Source organism: Mastigoproctus giganteus, chromosome 8 (genome assembly GCF_048544385.1).
Source record: "Mastigoproctus giganteus isolate SK-2022 chromosome 8, ASM4854438v1, whole genome shotgun sequence".
NCBI classification, from domain to species: Eukaryota; Metazoa; Arthropoda; class Arachnida; order Uropygi; family Thelyphonidae; genus Mastigoproctus; species Mastigoproctus giganteus.
The window spans coordinates 77,332,464-77,357,699 of record NC_143582.1 but is presented as its reverse complement, the minus strand read 5'-3'; the positions used below and the strand labels follow the sequence as shown (position 1 = coordinate 77,357,699).

General features: G+C 34.0%; 1 protein-coding gene across 1 annotated transcript in view; it reads left to right on the top strand.

Annotated features, from left to right (window-relative positions):
* The window catches only part of LOC150081652 (long-chain-fatty-acid--CoA ligase 1-like), a 216,281-nt gene extending 194,498 nt beyond the window's left edge, over positions 1-21,783 (top strand). The window contains exons 18-20 of the mRNA XM_090379515.1: positions 9,718-9,819; positions 13,537-13,608; positions 21,495-21,783. Of these exons, the coding sequence (XP_090235641.1) occupies positions 9,718-9,819; positions 13,537-13,608; positions 21,495-21,635 (315 nt within the window). The 3' untranslated portion in view covers positions 21,636-21,783. The remainder of the gene's footprint in view (positions 1-9,717; positions 9,820-13,536; positions 13,609-21,494) is intronic.
* Positions 21,784-25,236: the final 3,453 nt, after the last annotated feature.

The following is a 25,236-nucleotide window of genomic DNA, read 5'->3' as shown; positions in this document are numbered from 1 at the left end:
CAAGTTTCAAAATTACTGAGTGAAGGTGGGCAGGTAGTTGTTGGCAGTCAATGCGATTTTTCTGTTTTCTTTCATCATCTTTGTATTGAAATTTAAAATTCACTGTTCAAAAATATCATTTGTCATCCAAGATTTTTTGTTGTAGTTGTAGTTCAATTCTGATGGCTTTACTCCTTTGAAACATCGGGGTTGTTTACTTTTTCCTAATACCAAAAGCTTCAGTTTTTCATTACCAGCCATATTTGCACCAACTAAGCTGTAATTTTCTCCTTACTATTTTTACCACATAAACATTTATCATCTTTAAAAGTCAGTGTCTTGTTCGGCAAACATTTAAAAAAAAAACCATGTGTACTCTGTACGCACGAAAGATGTTTTATGTGATATTTTATCTTTGACGAAAACATGAAATGGAAATGACATAAATTACGTCGCTTCCTAAATGACGTCAATGCCATCACTAACGTTCATTCGGTAGAGTAAATAGAGGGCATGAGCCCCTCTGTTTCCCGGTGGAAGGTCAAAGATGTTGTTATCAATTCCGGCCTGTTTGAACTTGTTTCTCACCATCCTTTTCTCGTACTTATCAAACTAGTTCTCTTTCCAAATATTGGTAGAATCATCACCCATGTTTTCTTGTTCAATTTCTTTGTTCAGTTTTCTATTTTGTTGTCACTCGATAGATCACACGGTAGGTATATAAGTTACAACAACTGAACTCTCGGACATCAGTTGATGAAGCAAAATACCAAGCAGCCTCTTGACTAGTAATTTCGACAGAGTTGAGCATGTCATTGCTTAATTTTCTTGTAATTTCAATGATGCCAAACTCAGGATACTCATTCGTGATTTCAATAATTTTATGTTGTAAATTGCTAATCCCACGATTGGTCTTATTTACGTATTTGACGACATAAGCAGCACAAGAATATTCTTCCATGAATTGAATTGAATTGAATGTCCATGTTAGACTTTAAAATGCTAAACACAAAAGGATTGAAGGGGGTTATGCTATTTTTGATGGTGTTCTCATTTCAGAAAGACAAAGTTCTTTCTGAAACTTTTGGGCTGCTATTACTCTGGCTGAGTAATACTAGCTCGAAGTAAATCAATATAATATGATTCCGAATGATGCGATTTTGTTTAAAGAAGTGATCAATGTTAGTATACTCATTGTCCTCTAGATTCTTCTACAATTTTTTGTAGAAGAATCTAGACATTTGACTCGTCAAGTGTCTGCTTTTGGCATGGGAATTAAAATCATTGTAGATCATGATGGCATAAATGGAGCTTCAAAACTCCAAACTCATAAATAAGTAAAAGTATGTTTGTGAGTTTGGAGTTTGATATTACCAGAGGCTTTTACAGTAGAAACAGACAAGAACTGATTTATCATAGCTATTATTGCTTTCATACCATTTCCCATAGGTTCTTTAGGAACATTATTAAGCCACAAAAGAATGTGAGTGTGGACTACCATGATATTGAAATTCGATCTGTTTAAAATTGCGTAATTTTAGCGTAATATTGTCAAAATGGATCATGTTCCATGTCTTCATCGAAGAATGCTTCATCAATCATGATATCGTACAGACGATACAGGTAGATACTTTCACCTAACCCTTACATCTCGTTTACAAACCAAGCCCTTTAAATTACTTGATTTGTGGCGCCTCCGTGGTCAGGTGGGCAGGAGCAGCAGTGTGTAGCACATGCTTCTTGATTAGACCGGGGTTCGAGCCCGTGATCCACCAAATACAGAGGATGCAGAAAGGTCAGTGAATGACCACCGCATATCCCCGGAGCAATATGGCCTTAGTTGCTAATGCTCCTAAAAACCAAATAACAACAACAACAACTTGATTTGTGAATTTTTTTCTTATGATATGAATGTTAACAAAATAATTGTCATCTATTCTCTGAGGCAAATAATAGATCATCGAATTAACATTTACAGGAACATTTATAATTTGGCCCAAAATTCCATATTGGCAGAAACCATGTCTTAGTCTTCTAATTTGCATGAATGGTGTATGAGGAGAAATGAGCCCCTCTGTCACTAAATCCAATCGAGGCAGATGAGATGGAATGGCAGGATAAATGAAACTGTTGCTCTTTGAAAATGTTGGAATGGAATCATTTTTGAAAGATGCTTGACAAGTATTACAAGTCTTCATAGCCGTAACAGGACCCAATTGTATTTTTAGAGTTTAATAAAATTTGCTTCTCAAAATCTTGAGAAGCAGATTTTATTAAAGTCTGCATTTTTTTTGTTCTCTATGTTTTTGAACTCATTCTTTTGTCGACATGGGAGGCTTCTTTGGTGGCTTTGAAGCTTTTATTCTTGCATACTGCTCTTGATGTCACTCAGCTGGAGTTTTAGCCATCTTCGAAATACTCTTATAGGTTGTTAACTGAAATTAGATTTGGTATTTTCACAGTTTAATGGGTAGTGAAATCCATTTGTAGACTAGTATGACAGACAGATTTGTAGACTAGTATAACCAAAAACTACTGCTAGAAGTGATTGTTGTTTGTTCAAGTGATTGTTTTATTGTTGCATTCTTGAATCAAAACCATTTAAATTTTTAAACAGTTTCGTCGAAATTTATTAATTACGCTACTTAGAAGGTTGATGTTGATCAAAATCTTGAGAGGCAAATTTTATTAAAGTCTAAATTTTTTTCGTTCTCTATGTTTTTGAACCCTTTACTTTTCGACACGAGAGGCTTCTTCAGTGGCTTTGAAGCTTTAATTCTTGCATAATATTACTACCTACTGCTTACTCTACCAAATCAATGTTAGTGACTGAGCTAGCATCGCTAGCACCATTTGGGAAGTGATGTCATTTTAAATCTAACAGCCACCTAATAGGAAGTGACATCATTTCTGTAAGAAAATTTCATTTGCAATTGAATTGCGTTATTTATTTTCATAAGAAAATTTTGCTTCCAATCGGGTTTACTCCAGTGCTGCCATAGATGTTTTCACATCAAAATAGACCTGTTTCATCAATGTTAAATCTGTCTTTGGGCTCATAATCCTACATAATTTTTTTCAAAACTGCTTCTTTCCAATGGGTACAGTCTTCTTCGATTATAACTCCACTTTCACCAGAAATAACTTTTTTGAATAAGCCATGGTGCATTTTAAATTTGTCCAGCCAACTAGAACTGTCTTGGAATGTTTTATGTCCCAGAAAAGATGTGTGCTCCATAGCCTTTTTTTTTATTAATGGCCCTGATATTGGCATGTTTTGGTCTCAAATCAACTTTACTCACATAAAAACTGCTTCATCTACATATTCACATAGGCATAATTTTAAATTGCTTCTGACAGGGGCCCATTTCCTCAAACAGTTTGAGAATCAAAACATAGTTTTCCGAATGGTTGACATAATACTGACAGGGATACCAAAGTTTAAAGTGATTTTTTTTTTTAACACCCCAACCTACACTATTAAACATTTTCACTTTTTGAACTACACTCAAGGATTTCCTCTTAGATATTGTAAGGTTACTTGCACAGTAGTTAAAACAAAACTGATTTAGGGACCACTCTTTTACCATATAAACAGAGACAGTGGACAGGTGAAATTTAGTGAAAGTGTGGATGACTCATTTCTGTGAAGCAACAGATGAATTTCTGGGATAAAGGAAAATCACTCTTTCCTAATTTTATTAAAGTCTGCATTTTTTTTGTTCTCTAATAGGGTGCTTACAGTAGAAAACAGGTTGACCAGAGCCAATGTCCATGTCAGGAATATGCCTTAATCTTTGCCAAGGACTGTGGACACATAGATAGCAGTTGACCAGTGCAACTTCTCAGTACAGTAGAGGCGGTTTTATAGGTTTTACAGACTACTCAATTGTGGAATGTTTTAGCTCTTAATTCTTAATCTGTTTAGCTCCTAATTTGTGCTTTCTACAGCATCAGCTCTATTGCCTAAAGGCCAGAGGTGCAAACAATGTGTACCCAGGTCTCTCAAAATCAGTTCGTTATATGGAAATTTTCTTCATTATATGGAAATTATTTTTAATGTAATGACCAAGGGGAAATCAAAAAAATTTGCTAAATAGAAAAGTTCACTATATGGAAGTTTGTTAAAGAGAGGTCTGACTATACTACAGACTGATATATATATATCACAATATTGGTATGCACATATATAAATACTTATAAATGTTGCAAAAATGTAAAAACTTCAATATCAAACAAAATATTGACTAGGGAAAAACCAATGAGACCATTGGATTCAGCACACAAAATACATATAAAAAATAGTTAAATACAAATATATTTTTCGTTACATAGTGCAATCTGTGTATTTTACCACCAGCTCTTAACAGTATTAGGTTTCAAAAATCTGATATTTTTTAAATTCTATTAAGGGCAAGGTTCCCAATGATGCCAGATTTATAGTTTCTAGTAGCACTGTTGCTAATCTGCATGGCCTTGGGTGAGAAGCTTTCCAATTAGCACCCCTCACATGTCCTGAAATGGTGTCATGATAAGCACCCAGACAGTTATCCAGTTCACCTCTGCCTAATACTGGACATGGATTCTGCTGCATAGTCAACCCCTGCTTTCCAGTGATCTGCTTTTATGTCAGATATAATACTTTATTGGTAGAGGCTGTAATGTAAAATTAAGTTACTCATTTAATTAATTTCCCCACAATTGTAGTACACAGTTTCTTCTTTCAGAATGAAACACGTCTATAATAATGGACAACAAACTTTATTTTTGATTTTTTTCTTCCAAAAATATGGTATATCTCATGGATTTTGATGTGCCAAACCCAAATTTGAAGTCAAATATTGCTTAGTACTTATGGATTTAGAAAGGAATGCAGTTCAAAATTTTTCATTAAAAATTTTGAACTCATTGAAATTTTTAATCGATTGAAGTTAGCATTAGCATTAGTAGAGGCATTTGATGCAAGAAAGCAAACTTATGCAGCATCAGCCAAAAAAAAATAAAGTAAAATAAATAAATAAAAAATAACCACTTCCACTTCACCCCTCTGTTCATTCGAAATACCTGTCCAGCTGAGCCTTAAACTTATTTAGGCTATCAACTTCCACGACAAGGGATGGAAGTCTGTTCCGCCTACCAACCACCCGCTGGCTAAAGGCAAATTTCCGCACATCTATCCTACATCTGTCTTTCCTCAATTTGAATTTATGCCCTCTCAGGTGATTATTCTGAGCAAGAGGGAGAATCCCGTCAGCATTGAGCATGCTCAAACCATTCAAGGCTTTATACACCTCTATCAGATCACCTCACTGGTGCCTAGTCTCCAGACACTGTAATTTGCAAAACTTAAGCCTTTCTTCGTAAGAGCACCCCTTTGTTCCATTCACTACTCTTGTTGCCCTTCTATGTACTCGTTCCAGCAGCTCTACATCCTTCTTGAAATGAGGCCTCCAGGCCTGTATACAGTACTCTAGGTGTGGCCTGACCATTGCCTTATACTAGGGAATAATCACCTCCTTACCCCTGCTAGAAAAATTCCTATATATCATTGACAATACACCATGAGCTACTCTTGCAGCCCGTCTGCACTGCTCAGAGAACTTCATATCTGCCTGCAACCACACCCAGGTCCCTTTCATTCTCTACCACTGTCAGTGTAGTACCACAGAATTGATACGTTGCTCTGGGGTTGCTGTTTTCCATATGTAGTACTTTACATTTGTCAATATTAAACTTCATTTGCCACCTCTCAGCCCATCTGCTCAACCTTTCCAGATCCTTTTGCAGCAGCATAGTGTCAGTAGTGTCCTTGACAACCCTGCCAACCTTCGTATTGTCTGCAAACTTGGACATTAAGCTTGATATACCATCATCAGTATCATTTATAAATACAGAAAACAATAAAGGACCCAATACTGAACCCTGAGGGACTCCACTAATAACATTAGTCCACGATGAGCAGTGTCCATTGATTACCACTCTCTGTCTTCTCCCCCTCAACCACCCCTTTATCCATAGCAGCAATTTGCCTCCAATGCCACACTGCTCCAATTTGTGCAGCAGTCTTCCATGTGCAACACTATCAAAAGCCTTTCTAAGATCCAAGTATATAATATCAAAGTTATTCCCTGCATCCAGTTCTTTTGTGACTGCATCATAGTATCCAATCAAATTGGTCAGGCAAGACTTCCCCTTAACAAAACCATGCTGTGTCTGAGCTATAACTGAAGTCTTGTCTAGATGATCCTGCAGTGCTTCTTTAACCAGTGCCTCCATTAATTTTCCAGGAACAGAAGTTAAACTAACAGGTCCATAATTACTTGTGTTGCCTTTTGATCCTCCTTTGTGAATTGGGGTCACATTTGCACATCTCCAGTCCATGGGTACTTCCCCTGAGTCCAAGGAAGCTCTCATAATTATGGCTAAGGGTTTGCTTACTTCCTTTGCTGCCTCCTTTAATATAACTGGATAGATCCCATCCACCCCAGGTGCCTTTCTTGTGTTTATCTTCAACAATTTCTCCTCCACTTTACTCTCAGTTATTACAAGATTCTCTAGCTTACTGCCAGAGTTGAATACACCTCTGGCATTCCCCTCGCTGAATAACTCCTCATGTGTGAATGTCGATTGCAAAATATTCATTTAGTTTGTTAGCTACCTGAGCAGGATCATCAACAGTTGACCCATCGATATCAAGTGGACCAATCTGATTCATCCCCTTCCTTCTAGAGTTTACATAAGTAAAGAACTCTTTGCTGTTTTTCTTCGCATCCTTTGCCAAGGATTTCTCGTAATCTGCCTTCGCCTGCCTAACCTCCTTTGTAACTTGGTTACAGATCAACTTGTATCTATCATAGGCTTCTGTGTCACGTGTTAATTTGTATGTATCCCATGCATTTTTCTTCTCTGCCATATGCCTCATTAGTTCATCTGACATCCATTTCGGACTAAACCTTGAACAATATTTCTTTGTTGGTATGTAAAGCCTAGTAGCTTCCAAGATAAGTTCTTTGAATGCTTCCCATTTTGAATTTGCTGTTGGTAACATCATCAGTTGATCCCACTGTATAGAATTTAAATACTGTCTCAGTCCATCATAGTTGCCTTTACGAAAGCAATACCCCTTCCCTTTACCCCTAATGGTAGTTACCTGTTTGAGTAAATCCCACTTCAGAACACTGTGATCACTGCCACCTAGTGGTTCATTTATGTGCAGATTCTTAATGCATGAAGAATCACTACTGATAATCAAATCAAGAGTATTACTCCCTCTAGTTGCTTCCCAAACATGCTGATGTAGAAAACAATCATCCAAAAAATCCACAAAAGCCTTGCTAGTGTGTGAGTGACCAGCCCCCAAATTCCAGTCAATATCTGGGAAATTAAAATCCCCCATTATAAGACTCTCTGATTTACTGGCCCACTCTATTTCTCTGTACAGTTTCTTATTATACTCATCAGAGTCATTAGGCCTATAGCACACTCCTACTCTCAATTTTGATCTCCCAATGCTTATGTCACACCAAACTGACTCGACACTGCACTGTCCAGCAATGTCGCCTGGCTTCACTTCTTTGGATTTTATGTGTTTCTTAACTAATAGCATAACCCCCTCCTCCCTTCCTATCCTTTCTGTAGACATTGTACTCCCCAAATTCCAGTTCTGCATTCCTTATATCTGCGTGACACCTCGTTTCTGAAATCCCAACAATATCTGCCTTTGATGTTTTCAGCAATACCTAAAATTCATCAAATTTATTACTAAACTCCTAGTATTGGTGTACACACAAGTATACATGCACCTGCTCTTCCTCTTAGCCACCCTAACACAACCCATGTGTTTACTTGTACCCCCATGATTCCCAGCAGTCTCTGAAATATCCTGCATCTTATTTTCCAGGCTGCTGCTCATTCCAATAGAAGCAGTGCAAGAATCACTTTCTCCTCTGCCAGTGGCTACTGTTAATCTATTAGTCCTTGTATCCCCCCCAATCTAGCAGTTTTCCGACCCACCTAACACTGCCTCGATAGCATCAGCAAACATTCTTGCACCCTTTCTATTTAAGTGTATCCCATCCCTGTAGAAGCAGTCTCTCCTGTTAACAAGTACAGACTAGGCTGAAAAAAATTCTACCCCTTGAGCCCTGCACAATCTTTCCAGGGCCGAATTGATCGACAGGTCTCTCATCATATACTCCCTCCTATCGTGTCTGGGCAGAATTGCAACTTTCAAATTCAACCCTAATTCACGGCTTTTTTTCATCAGTGACCTGTACTTGTTAAGTAATTCTGCCGGGCTCCTACTCTTAATATCATTAGTGCCAACGTGTACAACTATATCACCTTTAGTGCCCTTAAAAGATGATATCTGCTCTACAAACGTCATCAACCTTTGCCCCTGGCAGACAAGTTAAGGAAATTTTAACAAGTATTGCATTAAATGGTATAAAATTATAGTCAATTTCTTTTTCATTTGCTTTTTCTTTTGTAATGATGAAGAGTCTTTCTAATTAGTGTTCAACAATAGTCTGTTAACGTATTGGATTTCACTTTCCTTGTTAACATTTCTCCATAGTAGCAGTATCATTGATGAAAACATTCAGTGTTTACCACTAAGGTGTCCAGAGTTATTTGGAAAAAAGCCTAAATGGGAATGGAGGAAAAAAGTTTACAAACTTAAAGGATTTCCAATATTTCAGTTCCTCATATATGCTACACAATTAGGAACATTGTAGACTGACTGTGTGATTTAACTATGTAATTACTGCACATATAACAAAAACTGTATGGTGAATTAATCGACTGACATGACATTTTAAAAGCATGTTCAGCTTTTGACCCCAAAAACTATAAAAAGAGCCCAAGTTTACTAATTAACTAACATTAGCTACCTTAATAACATTAATTCACAGTTATAACTCTGACTGATTGCCTTGTTTGGTAGGTTTGTTTTATATATCTGTCTGATATATAGAGGGCAGATAGGGATAGAGTAGTCTATAAACTGCTGAAACTGCACTGCAGCAAGATCTAGAACTTCTTAATCAGCAGTCCAACTAATATAAACAGATTGATTAAAATCTAAGTATGTGAAAATTAAAATATAAAATATCAAACTGAGAGTTTGATATTTCTTATTTTAATTTTCACTATATTTTATATTTTCATATATTTTAGTGAAAACTGAGGGTGGTAGGAAAAAATGAGCTGCACATTCAGAATCAGCATTGAAAATACATAAAGGCTGCTATATTCTTATTTAAAAAATATTTCTATTTTTTCTGAGAAGACTATAGTCATACAACCTAGTCCACTGGCTTCATGATGCCTAAACATTGTATGCAATGCTGATCTTAGATTATCAATTAGTAAACACATCATCTCTTTCTAATATTAGCAATTAAAACTCTGTTCACAATTATAGTTCATGCCAGATTAGATCATGATAACAAACTTAGATCAGTTTGGTGTTCAATAGAGATCATAGATTCTTTAGTTACAAAGTTAGCTCTGCAAAGTAGGTAAAATAAATCATATCACTGCTTGTCTTTTCTTTTCATTTTTTTCACTAGAATGCATAAATAAAATTTTTGTACTTAGATTATATATTAATGCACACACACAAACAAATTTTTAATATCAATAAATAAAAATAAATATTCATATTATTTTTTTATTTGAAAGATTTTGTTCAAATATGAAAAAAATCTTTTTTTTTTTTTTTTTTTTTTTTTTAAGGCATGCCTCATAGCAATTGTGGTTCTAGACAAGCCAGTTATAAATGACTGGGCTAAAGAAAATGAAATTACAGGTAGTTGGGAGGAACTCTGTCAAAATAAGGTAAGATGAATAAGGATAGAGTAAAATAGTTTATATAAATCTTTAATGTGTTTGACATTTGAATTTCCAAATAATACTAATTTGGAAATTCAAATGTCAACTCATTCAATAATTGTGAATGAGTTGACTGAATGTAACATTGAAAAGTTTTGAGTTGAATAGGTGAAGAAAACAGAAGCTGATTTGAAAGAAGTGTCAATTAATGCTTCCCTATCTGCTCACATTTACAAATCTGCAACTGAAAAAATTTAAATAGATTAGTCAGAAGAAACCAGAAAGTGAAAAATTTCATGAAATGTGCATTTTATTGAGAAATTCAGTATGCATTTAGAGTGAGCTACATTAATTATCCAGATTCAAAAACTGGCAGTCCATATATAATAAAAATATGTTGATACATAATCAAATCAAATAATAAAATGATTATGTATCAATATATATATATTTTTAGCTAATATCAGATTATAATCTTATAATTTCTCTACCCATTTCCTGGACTTATAACCAAAATTTCCTACCCTTATCTGATTCTTGCTATTACTCAATAATATATTAATTTAATAATTTTTTGCTTTACAGTTCCCTTCCTTCTAATTGGCTATCCAATTCAGCCTATAATTTTTCTTAATTTATTATATCATATAGAATATTCACATTCTTTCTCTCTTTCTCAAGCCTTCAACATCTCCAATTTCTGCTATCCTTCTCCTGTTAGGCTTGGCATTTTGTTAATTTATGCATCCATCTTCGCATCCTTCAACAGACTTATTAATTCTACCACACACACACACACACACACACACACACACACAGTTCTAAAAAAAAATTTGGTTTTCTTAATTATTTTCTCATGAAAAAAATATTGGGAACATATAGCTTATTGGAATATTGATTTATATTTTTTAACAATTTCTTAAATACGCTGAGTGTCAGACTCTAGAATAATTTTTTTTTCTATTTCTTACATGAAGAAGTTTGTAAGCAAGTCACAACTCTGCAAATATATAAGTAATGACCACAATAAAAGATAGTGTTGATGCAATACAATGGCAAATGAACAGTAGGTTAGCCAGTGTTCATGAGAGTGGATGGAATTTTGAAGTATGATAGAATATCTAAAATAGTTTTGTCCATCCTTAAATAATGTGTGTGCACTTTTAGCCTTGTCAAATACAGCTGAACAGAATTCAAGTTATCTAAGTCAAATAAATTGTTAGTTTGTTTCAGTTTTAAAATTGAGAAAATTGGATCTTTGCTGTGAACACACTTTCAGTATAGTTTTCTGAAAAAAATTGAAGGCTGCTGCTACTTCTTTCACACTAAGATAGTAGGTGAAGAAACATTGCTCATATTATCTAATATATATTTTTCCAGGATTGTTGCATGTAAGCTTATGCCAGATTTTTTTCTTCTTTTTTTTATTTATTTTTTTATTTAAGTGGTTTTTTTTGCAGCTGAAAAATGAATCTATGTTAAAAAATTTTCAGTTTCTGATTTCTAAAAGTTTTCAAACATAAAAGTGGAGAGAATTCCTTCAGTTTGATTGAAGGAATTTATGCTAATGAGATCGTAAGCCAAGCCTGAACCCATTACTGAAGGCAGTTAAGATACACTAGCTCCAGTGTCCCTTCTCCCTGAAAGCACTGGTAGAAAAACAATTAGCTTTTCCATAATTCAGCCACTGCCATTTTTTTTCTTTTGGTTACCTTACAAATATGTGAAATGATAAGAATATGCCCATTGTCACTGACTGTATGGAGCAAGAAAAGTTTGGCCAAATATAAATATTTGGCCAACCTTTTCCTTCAGTATACCACGTACTTTATTGTAAATGTGTCACGTCCCAACTAGAGATAGATTCAGAAGTTCTGAAGGCAAAAAAATCATCACAGGCTACATTTAAGACCTTTTGGTTATTAACAAAAAACTAAAAAATTCCATAAAAAAACTTTAAGATCTGACCCTAAAAGCAAATTACACATTCCTCACTGATCCATGCCTGGTGTCACCTAATATTTTTTGCTAATTACATAAAGGAATTTTATGTTAAGCACTTGATAATAAAAAAAATTTAAATAATTTTATGTTTATAAAGTAAATTTAATATAGATTAACAAACAAATGTTCATCCTTATAGTGATGTCATGAGGAATCACTCCCACATACCTACATTAAACTAACAGTAAGAGATGATAAATATGAATCATAGGTTCTTATAATCTTGAAACCTGTGTTGTAAAAATAAAAGTGGAATTTAAACTGTGCATGTTTATCTTCATTTCTAATTTTTATATCAGTTGCAAAATCTTGACATATCTTTCCAAACTGGGAGGCATGCCAAAAGTGGCATGCATGCTGCAGGTTTGGCCACCCATGGTATGGAGTATCTGGACGATATAGGAGAATGAATGCCTAATACTTTATCAGGAATGTTGATTTAGCAGCAGTGTATAAACTACAATCACACCACTTATTTAAGTGGTGTGATTGTAGCATGCCATTCATCAAGAAGTATTTTAGAAAGAGAATCTTTTACAGAATATAGTTAAAAATTGTGGTCTCTGTGAGCAATTTGATGAAATTGTCTTGATAACAGTATTTGTGTAGGAATTAATCATTCATTGAGGATAATAGTACATTCACACACCAAATCTTGTTGTCTGAGCTGAAATAATGACCATCTTGCTGAACCAACTAATTTGAATGGATAGGGACACTGTAGCCAATAGAGAAAATAAGACCTCCATGGCAGTAATGTTATCACCACTTGTTATTTGTTTGCAGCAATTGGAATTTCAGTCCCCAGAGACTGGAGGAATCTTTAAAGGCTTCTTTAGTTGAGGCTGTAGCTAACTGATGTAAGGTGGAGTGAGTAAGGTTTTCTGTATGCTCTTCCAGGTTTTACAGCTTTCACAACATACAGATCACTCATGAACTCATGCTTGTACAGGCATAATTTGCTACAAGTTGTATTAACTGTAGTACCATAACAACTAATGTGCTATGTCCCAAGTCTCATCCTCAGTTTAAAACCTGAAGTTGAGTCCCATTGATGATGGGAAGAATTTTTATTGGCTTTTTTCACAATGTGGCTGAGTTTTTCAGGTGAGGATAGCATGGATTTTTCTCCTGGAAACTTGGGTTTTTCATCCAACAAACAGAAAATCAACCTCAGAACACACGCAATTTACAGAACAATATTCACGGAGCAATATGACCTTAGTCACTGATGCTCCAAACCCAACAACAACCCAAGTACCAAAAATTCCCTAAAATAAGAATGGGAAAAATTGTGTGCAGAAATCTTGCTTAGTGATTGATGTTACTACCCCAACTGATAAGAGCTTAATCCAAAAGGGGAAAAAAAATTTAAATCTACAATTCTGGCAAAATATTAATCCAAAAGGAAACATAAAAGAAATTCAAATATAAGCATCAGGCAACTGAGATCCAATGGATATGTGGACTAAAATGTCTCCTGATACTGATACTGATTATTACTAGAGCTACTGGGATGAATTGGCAGGAGACTAAGGGGATTTTCAATTTAATCTGTCTTCAGATTTAAGCTGTAAATTACCAATGTTCATTCTATTCATTAGTAATATGCAAAATGAAAAAAAAAAAATTATTATTATTATTAAAAATTAATTTCCCTTTATATATTGGGACTTTTAACCATTGCTTCATCTTGATATTAACTGCTTTTGTGTGCAGATAATAAAGAAACTTGTCCTCGAAGATATCACAACAGTTGGAAAGAAAGCTGGTCTTAAGTCTTTTGAACAAGTAAGTACCATAGAGCACTTTTTCTGAAATAAAATTTTACTTACCAAAAGAACATTAGGAAATTTTAGAATATTTCTTTAATTTTAATCACTTCAAGATTTTTTGAACAAATTTTTGTTGGGCTGAAACTTCTAGTCAAAATTGTAGCAGAAAGTAATTAATTTGCTATTCAGTGTGGCTTGCATATTTAGTAAACAAGTATACTAGTAGATAATTATCCTAGTTTCATTTAATATTCAAAATGAAAATTGGCATAACTTAGCATGAACATACAGCAGGAACTTACCAATTGAAAATTCCTGCTGCACATATTCATTTGCATATTTGGTTATTCTCAGCAAAGTTTTGTGGTGATTACTTAGGCTACTTATTAAATATATAATTACTCTGTTTTTTTTTTCTCTCTCCTAAAGTACACTATGATTATAATTGCCTTTGGTTGCCTGCAGATGGCAAATCACGAATAATCCTCAGAGATAAAACTCCAAATAGCCAGTATCTTGACCAGTGGCTATAAAATGTTGATCATGATTGACTGGTCAATTATAAAGCGTATTTTGGCCAATCACAGTATATAGAAATAAAAATATAATTACCTGTCATGGAAACACTAATATTATAAATCTAATTAATTGCCTGGTTTAGATTTTTAAGTGTACTTCAAAATTTTATGTACCTACTTAATGTGTTTTTTTTATTTTTTATTTAAAATACATTTGTAAATAATTGTGATTGGTTCATCTCCATGTATTTAAAATAGCTCATATGGTGGGAAAGTTGCCAGTAGGGAGTGTAGACAAGGGCTTTTCAAACATTTTTGGAGCCCTCTTGCAATTCAAAATCTTCCATGGAACTCCAATATTTTTAAAAATAGTAATAATTAATAATAAATTAAAAACAGTAATGCATGTGTCCAACTTAAATAAAAAAATTAGTGATAAAAAATGTATAGAATATTTTCAGAAACAGTTCTGCACAACACTTTTCGTAAATCACTGCCCTAGGTAGTTCTGAATCATGGATATTTCTTAATCAGTATAAAATTATTTTTAGTATATCCCAAAACCTTTATCTCAGACTTTTTTCCTACATTGGTATTCCCTGTTCCATTAAAAAAAATACAAAAACAAACATAACAAAGATCATAAAATCACTTCTCTCGTTAAAAATCTTACAGAACCCTAAGATTCACAGAATAAATTAAGGACAGATGAATTCTGTATAATCCAGAAAAGTTTTAATGATAAATAACATGAAGCTTTCAGGTTAAATGGGCCCCTTCATCAGCAAATTCTAATGGGATAAAGACATCCCGTTAGAATTTGCTGATGAAGAGGCCCATTTAACCCTGAAAGCTTCATGTCATTTATTATTAAAACTTTTCTGGATTATACAGAATTCATCTAATTCATCTTAAACTATGGAATCCATAATGACAGGCCCATTTATTTTCACAGAATACATTGTTTGAAAACTTGTGGTCAAGAGCACATGGAAATAGAAGGCACAAAAAAAAAAAAAAGGTTTAAAAAGAAACACCAGAGTACATTTGGTACTGTATGCAAAGGAAATTGTTTGATGTGATAAAGGCAGCTGTGATAACATTAGCAAGCAAAAGATGAGCAAACTGTTTCTCGATGAGTATGCATTTTGTGTAACATTTGTGTTACACAAAATGCATACTCATCCACTAGTGGCAGAGCAACATCATAACAACTAGATAGTTCATGGGCAGCAGTCTGCAAAGTGCTTTGATCTCACTTGAAGTAGCTTTCTTAAAAGATCTATGCACCACACCTTTTATCACGTGAGTCTAATAACAACTGACTTCACTCTACAGTTTCTGGTTAAGATTCTGATTCAAAGATGGTTTTGGAACGCCTTAAGAACTGCTGAGACTTATTTCCTGTTAAGTTATGGTGTTAATACCCATAATTGTTGGGTATAAGGAACATTACCTATGCATTATCAATGAAGTTCCTCTCCAGTTTGTACATCTTACTATTTGATGTAGGTTCACAGAAAACCTTATAATTGGACTATTCTTTATAAGAATGGTCCAATTATAAATGTGATGAATCTTACTGTTATCGTCTGCAACACTACATGATTTACCAAGAGAATATTTACACACAACTGTGTTTATGCAGGATGGAGCCTCACTGCTCGATGCTCAGCTGTAAAACAATTTCTTTGGTTCACATTTGTTGTTATTTTGATTTTTCAGGAGCATTAGCAACCGAGGCCATATTGCTTCGGGGATATGTGGTGGTCATTCCCTGACCTTTCCACATCCTCCGTATTTTGTGGTCATGGGCTCGAACCCCGGTCTAATCAAGAAGCGTGTGCTATGCACTGATGCTCCTGCCCACCTGGCTACGGAAGTGCTGGTTCACATTTGATGATGGCATAATTTTTCAGCATTTTGCCAACACTTGGACACCTTGCTCACTTGGCCTTAATGCTTGCGACTTCTGTTTATGGATTATCTCACAGACAGGTTTCTCAAAGTAATGTTCAGTCTCTGGCTCACCAGAAAAGCAGTACAAGGCATGTTACAAACATTCATGATATGGTGGCAGTTTACTGTGCTGAGCTTCACTTTCTGACACATTTTCAACATCTGTTGAAAATGTGTATGGTTGACAAACTGAATGAATATTTTTCATCTACATTCACGCATGAGAAATTCTGTAGGGAAGTGGAAGTTAGAAGTTTATCAAACTCTAACAGGGAGCTAAATGATTTTGTAATAACTGAGAGGAAAGTGAATGACCATATATATATTAGTATTAGACTATTCATATTCAGGTATTCCTGAGCTTATTTCTTTGTTTTTTGTTATGCATTTTTTCTTTTCAATTCAATTCATTTCATATTTATGAGATGATTGGTATTTTAAAATATTAATGTAGAAGAGAGTGAAAAAATCCCCAAGGAAAGGAAAAAACTGCTATCCAAAGAATCAGCATCAGTTGCAGCAACATAACTTGGAAATAAATAAGAACTTAAAATGCATACTGAATGGCTCCTGTATGAGTAAATGATGAGCAAACTAAAATTAGACAAGGAAACCAAATATTGAGCAGCATGATTGTGGTCTACTGAAAATTTTTAATTTTGCTACTCAAATTTTCTGAAAGAAAGTCCTAGGGACAATTCCAGTGAATAGTTGTTGCTACAAAGGCAAATTGAAATTGGAATTTGGACAAACATTTCCATACTTTGAATGAACTAATGTCAAATCCAAGTTCTCCACATAATAAAAATTTCAGAAAAAAATGTTAGCAATTATATAGTACTTATAATAGTGCTATATCATTTGCTTCACCGGTTTCAGAAAGTGTTGTGATTCCTGGTTTAGGACCCCGTATTGTTTTAAAATTTATGGTCATGTTTATCCCTGGGCCTCTCACTGATGAGACTCTTGGAATTATTATTGTTTTTCCAGCTTTCTGAGCATCTTAGGCCATATTTCACCTTTGTGTATTATGTCTATTCCAGTGTGCATTTGTAGTCCAATTTACATTTTATGCTGTTGAAAAAACCTGGAACAATTCACAGGTAGAAGTTTTTCTCTGCCTGAAATTGGCTAACCACAGCTTTGACTGGAGTTCTTCTTTAGAAATTCCTCCAATTTATGGCATTTAAACTGCTCTTCTATTAAACTTCTCCTTAATGCCATAACCTAAAGAAATTTCTCCAGGTTATGGCATTAGGGCAAGTTGCTACGGATAAAGGGATGCTTGAGTGGGAGAAGACAGAGTGGTAATCAATGGACACTGCTCTTCATGGACTAATGTTATTAGTGGTGTTCTATTAGGTTCTATTTTATTCAACTACTTACTGCTATATTACACACAGGCTATTGGTTCCACTTGTGTATGATCAAAATTTCTGCCTGCTCTTGTTTTCCTATATTTCTAGAAATCATGTCTTCTACAGTTTCTAGAAAGTTTAGAGTACTAGTGGCAAATGATGCAAGAAACCAGAGTTATATAGTATCAGTAAAAAAAGAAAAAAACACTTCCCACATCATTTGTCCAACCCGTCTAATAATTTTTCTAGTTTTTTCTTAAATTTATTCTAACTACCTACTTCCACAACACTAGATGGAAGTTTATTTCAACAATCACCTATCCGCCGGCTGAAAGCAAATTATCAGTGCCTGAACTTGCAATGGAAATGTAAAAAAATGTGGGCAACTTGATAACATTCGAAGTCTTAATTAATATATCATTAATTAAGTTGTTAATTAATATATCATAAGTAATTAACTAATTAATTCAAACAGTTTAGCTTTATCTTTGCAAAATGTTATAATTATCGTAAATTGGATATTGTATGTTATTATACTATACACTTTAAAATATTATTTGTAATTGTCTCATAATAATGTTGATTGCTATCAAGTTACCCATAAAGAATTATTCTATAAACCCAAAGTTGAGACCAAGCAACTTTAATCCCATCAGTAACTTCTGCAACATTAATTAATTTACTGTTTAAACATAATTAGATTAATAGAAGTTTGTAAAACTTTCTAGAAAATAGTAGCCAGAATTGTTTAAGTGTTTGGCATTGAAGTGTTTCAGTTGTTCAAATAGTAACATTTCAATAGTAAATTACTTAAATCTACCACTCGATATTATTATTATTACTACTAGCCATATAGTGCAAGGAAGCCTGAGGCTTATGCTGTACCAGCTAAAAAAAAAAAAAAAAATTTCGAGTTACCCTGAGAGAGAGAGAGAGAGAGAGAGAGAGAGAGAGAGAGTCATAAGTAGAAGGGAATCACCAAGAAAGAGAAGAATGATGATATCCAGCTCAGGACCCTGGGTGTGCCAAGCCCATACTCACCAGACGTGAGCCCCTGGGGTGTAATAGGGTAGTCTCAATTAATTAATTATCTCATAATGATGAAAAATCATGTAGATACCCTCTTCCAAGTAATTTTCTTATTATGTTACCATGATTGTTAGTAAATCTGCATTTGTTGTATTTTTTATTTTGTGTGTGCATGCGTGTGGTGTATTTGCTAGGCCATATATATATCTTATGCTAAATTAAATATCATGAATTAGCCCCACAAAATTTTTACTCTCTGGATTTTAGTAAAGCTTGTGTTATGTTTTTTTAAATACTGATCTGAATTTATCAGTATTGCTCAAAGGTTTTGGTGGTGGTTCCATTAGGTGGTTTTGACTCTGCAGTCCATTTAACAAACATGTTATCTTAATATCTTGTGCTCAGTATGTGCTGTTTTCATTTTGTTTTCTTGGTAAACAATAGCAGCATCCCTATGTTTTCTGTGATTTGTGTTCTTTTATATACTTGTCTAGTTTTTCTAAAATATTTTGAGTTAGTTCTCTTAATTATTCACTCTTTAAAAAAGATTGAAAATATGCAGATTAAATGAAGATCAGCTATATAATCTGTCAATATAATTTTTTACAAATTTTTTGGGTGTCAGATACCTGTTCAAAAAAAAAAAAATTTTTAAATTCTTCCATTTTATACATAGAGAAAGAGTTATTTTCATTCAGAGTATTCTTCTTATATAATTCCCTAAAAGTGGAAGAGAAATTGCTGAAGTTAAAAATAAGAAAGGCACCTGGGGTGGATGGGATCTATACAATTATATTAATGGAGGGGCAGCAAAGGAAATAAGCAAATCCTTGGTGATAATTATAAGAGCATCCTTGGGTTCAGGGGACGTCCCCACAAACTGGAGATGTGCAAATGTATCTACCATTTCACAAAGGGAGAATTGAAGAGTGACATGGATACTTAAAGACCTGTTAACTTAACTTCTTCCAGGGCAAATAATAGTGCCACTGGTTAAAGAAGTAATGCAGGACCACACAGACAAGACTGCAGTTATACTTCAGACAGTATGGGTTAGTTAAGGGGAAATCTTGTCTGACCAATTTAATTGAATACTACAATGTGGTCACAAAGGAACTGGATGCAAAAAATAATTTTGATATCATATACTCTGATTTCAGGAAAGGTTTTGATACTGTTGTACATGGAAGACTGCTGTACAAATTGAAGCAGTATGACATCAAGGGCAAGTTTCTGCTATGGATAACGGGATGGTTGAGTGGTAATCAGTGGATGCTTCTCTTCGTGAACTAATGTTATTAGTGGAGTTCCCCAGCATTCGGAGTTAGGCCTATTGTTGTTTTCTATATTTATTGATGATATTGATATTCTGTGTCAGGCTTAATGTCCAAGTTTGCAGATGATGTGAAGATTGGCAGGGTTAATGACAGTATGCAAATGCAACAGGATCTAGAAAATCTAGGCAGATCGGCTGAGAAATAGCAACTGAAGTTTAACATTGACAAATGCAAAATACTGCACATATGTTCTTGTTTATACTCTGACACGACCACCAGGTCAGTGGAGTTTACAATAAATCAGTCAATACAAACATTAATCATATTTAGCAGTCACAGGCTTGAACCCTGGTCCCTCAAATAGTGTGTGCTTTTGCAATTGCACTCCTGATATAGATAGCAGTAATCCCAGAATAACGTATCAACTGTGTAGTACTACACTCAGGGTAAGGGGAAATGAAAAAGACCTTGGGGGTTAATTTCTCTGAGAAATGCAGACAGGCTGCCAGGACATCTCATAAAGTTTTGTCAGTGATATGCAGGAATTTTAGTATCAGGGATAAGGAGGTGATTATCCCCTTGTATAAGGCAGTGGTCAGACCACACCTGAGTACCACATGCCAGTCTGGAGGCCTCATTTTAGGAAGGATGTAGAGTTGCCAGAACAAGTACAGAGAAGGGCAACAAGATTGGTGAGGGGAACAAATGGGTGTCCTTACCAACAACGGCTTCAGTTCTGCAAATTGCAGCATCTGGAGACTAGGCTCCTGCAAGGTGATCTGATTGAAATGTTTGTGGCTTTGAATGGATTGAGCAAGCTCAACGTTGATGGGAGTATTCCGCTTGCTCAAACTATGCATATGAGGGAACATAAATTCAAATTGAGGAAAGACAGTTGCAGAATAGCTGTGCGGAAGTTTGCCTTTAGCTAGCGGGTGGTTGATTGCCAGAACAAACTTCCATCTGTTGTTGAATGAATTCAAAGAACTAAACAAATTATTGGAGGGAATGGGTAGGTGAAAAATTTTTTTTTTTTTTTTTTTTTTGCTGATGCTGTATAAGTTTACATTCTTACATCATTTGTTATTACTAATACGTACTAAGTAGATAAAAATTATAGTAAACCATAAAATTTGTTAATGAGACTTGCATACATAATCCATATACCTATGATTAAATTGTATTAAATTAAAATCCTTTTACTGCCAAATACACTCTGTGAATATTACTTATATATACTGTAAAAATATAAAAAATTAGTAACCTTTCAAAGTGGTGAAAGGTTAATTCATTCTGATATGAGGACATGGCTATGGTCTGGATTCTGTAACCAGTAGAAGGTCTCTGAAATCAGAGTCTATGTGTGGAGCTTAACTGTTGTTAATTTGATAAAATAGATGCAAAGAGGGTGTGTAGAGATATTTGAAATGCATTTAGGAACTTCACTCAGAAAATAAATTTAAACATGGAAATACTTCTCTTCTCTTTCTTTGTATGGACTTAGTTAACAACTGTGCCTTATTTAGAATGACTATATGTAATCATTCTGTGGTGTCATTTGGAGTGGGACTCAAATGGCCACAATTGCTAAAGATTGCTGACTCCTTTCTTTGAGAATATATTTCCATAACTTGTTTCTTTGTATGAGAAGACAGTTAATGCCATAGTCTGTATATCTTTTTCTGACTTATTTAGTTGTATTAGTTTTAACAGGATTTGAATTGATTGATTTGAATTGGTTTTGTGGATATTTTAATGTAGGTGAAGGATATTTATATCGAATCCAATCCCTTCACAGTAGAAAATGACCTCTTAACACCAACTTTGAAGACAAAGAGACCAGTTTGTCGCAAGTTTTATGGGGAACAGATAGAAGCCATGTATAAAAAACTTGCTTTTTAAGAAAGTTGCATGTTTGTACAAAAAATGTTTAGAATATGTACAAACTTTTATTACATTAATACAGTAACAAAAAGTCTGAAGTACTTATTCCAAGCATCCATAAAAATTCATATTTGTGAATACTACAGTTGTCTAGAGTCGAAATATGTTCACATCCACAATTATGATTATCATGTACATAAGGAAGATTTTGATTTAATAGGCTTATTTTTTGTTTAATTGCTTATACTATCTGAATTAGAAAAACTTTGTACTTCATATTTGGAGCATTTCTTTGAAAAGAAAGAATGTACATTTCATAGAATTCTTAATATATTCATCTGTATTATTTGTTTCATTGTGAAAAGTTAAGCACTCTTAAACTGATACACGTAATTAAAAAAAAAAGGAGTCAGGAAGCTGCAATTGATTACTGTCTCCCTAGAGAAACTGATTCTGAATATTATCAGAACTTCATATGTATTTACATAGTAAATTTTTAAATCAAATGCCAAACTTCAAATTTTGAATTTGTTTCTTTTAATTAAGATAAAAAAGGAAGGGATTATAATGAAATTTTTATTATACTAGAAATTTTAATTGTTCTAACAATTTAAGAAACTGTTATAAATAACTTTCGGTTTTATATATTTGTATTTACTGCATTAATTGGTGACATTGACACCATTTGATATGACATCAAGTGGTGTCATATTTTGTGAGATAAGGCTGTCGAATCTGGACAATACCAATAAAATTTCTTTTTATTATAAAATGTTTCTAAAGTTTACTTCAGTTGCCCTAAATGGCCCACTTATTTATAAAAACACTTTGTTAAATCAACATCTTTTAAAATTTGATCTTTACATTTAATTGCTTAATTTATACATTCCACTATTTTCCTAAATAAGTTTTTTTGTTTTTCTACATGCTTGAATTTGATTATTTGATTATAATTATGCTGATTTAATGTATTGTAAGATCTGCTTCATTGGTCAACTCTCTATAACTGGAACGGAAAGGTAATTAATCTGATCCATTTGAATGCATTAATAGGTGTATCATTTGCTGTATATTTTTAGTGAGATGTTTTAATAAAAATTATGTAATTAAAGTACAAAACTCTCTGAAGTGGAATGTTAAGGATTATATTTAATCTTACAAACTGAAATCACTTTGTGATACTTTTTTAACAAATATTTAATTGTAAAAGATTAAGAAAGTTAATTCCACGTGCTTTTAATTAAAATGTTCTCCATTTTAGATTTTATTAAATTGTAATTTAGTAAAGTGAGCTGTTTATTGCAATAAACAGCTCACTCTTTTATAAAAACATCTGTGGAAACAGGTGTTTTTATTAAAGGTTTCTTAAAAAATTTTTTATAAAAGATGCAATTAATGATCCTTAAAATTACAAGCTGGTATAGTATTGAAATTTAATCACCACGTTCTGTTCAAAAAGTATCTGAATTCTGCTCATTGAAGGTTCAGACAACAGAGAATACTATGACAAGAATAGCATTTTAGACATGCCACATCCTTACTTTCACCCAAAACTGGTCACTTTCTTATGGTAGTTTGTCAGCTGATGTCATCGTATTTCAAAATACTGACGTATACTGAAAAGTGTGTGTGTGTTAAATTTTGTTTTAAAATTGGAAAAACTTCAAGTGAAACATTCAGTCTTCTTAAAATAGCATGTATAGCACACAATTAAAATAGCCCACAGTTGGTATGTTAATCTGTGATTACTCTTACCCACATGCAGCACTTTGCATTTGTCAATGTTAAACTTCAATTGCCATTTCTCAGTCCATCTGCCTAATTTTTCTAGATCTTGTTGCAGTAGTTTACCTTGATTACTGTCATTATCTGCACTGCCCACCTTTGTATCAACTGCAAACTTAGACATTAAGCCTACTATATCTTCATCAATAACATAAATAAACACAGAAAACGATAATAGGCCAAGCACTGAACTCTGGGGGAATGCCACTAATAACATTAGTCCAGAGCAGTGTTCATTGATAACCACTCTCTGTCTTCTCCAACTCAACGATCCCTTATTAAACTGCTTCCACACTGCTTCCATTTGTACAGCAGTCGTTTATGTGCAACAGTACCAAAAGTTTTCCTGAAATCCAAGTATATATCAAAATTATTTTGTGCATCCAGTTCCTTATTTTTACTGCATCATAATATCCATTCAGGTTGGTCAGACAAGACCTTAGCAAATCTATGCTATAACTGAATTATCACTGCACTTCAATGTAGATGGTTCAACATTACTTCTTTAACCAGTGACACCATTATTTTCCCTGGAATAGAAGTTAAGCTGACAGGTCTGTAATTTCTCATGTTGCCCTTTGATATCCCCCTTGGTGAATTGGGAAATACATTTGCACATATCCAGTCCACAGAGACTGCCTCTGAATCAAAGATGCTCTCATAATTATTTCTAAGGAATAGATCCTCTCCATCATATGTGCATATTTTATATTTAGCTTCCACTTTCCTCTCAGTTATCACAAAAACATTTCGCTCCCTGTTAGAATTTGATAAACTTCTAGCATCCCCATTCAGAATATATACTTCTTTTGTAAATGCAGATACAAAATATCTATTCAGTCTGTCACAAAATATCTGATCAGAATCATCAGTAGTTAAACCATTCACACCTAGTGAGCTTGTATGATTCGTACCCATTTCTTCTAGTGTTTACATAAGTAAAGAAGTCTTTTTTATTTTTCTTTGTTTCCTTTGCCAAAGACAATCTGCCTTAGCTTGCCTAACCTCATTTGTAACTTTATTGCAGACTAGTTTATTTCTACCATGGGCTTCTGTATCACCTAATAATTTATTTTTATCCCATGCATTTTTCTTTTCTACCACAAATCTCATTAGTTCATCTGACATCCATTTAGGTCTAAGCTTTGAACAATATTTCTTAGTTGGTATGAAAAGCCTAATAGCTTCAATGATTATTTCTCCAAATGCTTCTCATTTAGAATTTGATGTTGATAATGTCATCAGTTGGTCCCACTGTACAGAATTTAAAAATTGTCTGAGCCCACTCTGTTCACTCTTACAAAAGCAAAATCCCCTACCCTTTACTCTGTGGTAGTTACATCTTTAAGTAAATCCCACATCACTACACTACACTATACTCACTTCCACATAATGGTTCTTTCTGCAGAATCTTAATGCATGAAGAATCACTGCTAATAGTCAGATAAAAAGTTTTGTTCTCTCTAACATGCTGCTGTAGAAAACAGTTACTCCAATAAATCCAAAAAAGTCATGCTAGTGACCAAGATTTAATAAATCTTTCTCCACATTATATGGCATTCTGATTTACTGGCCCACTCAATTTCTCTTTATTGTTGCTCATTATACTCATCAGAGTCATTAGGCACACTCCTACTCTCATTTTCATTTTTCTAGCACTTATGTCACACTAAACTGATTCAACATTGCAGTAGCCTCCGATGTCAACTAGAAGTACCGCCTTAGATTTAATATGCTTCTTAACTAAGAACATAACTCCCTCTCCTGCATTGTCTGTTCTTTCTGTATATATTGTACTCCCCATATTCAAAATCTGTATCTGTTATGTCTGAAT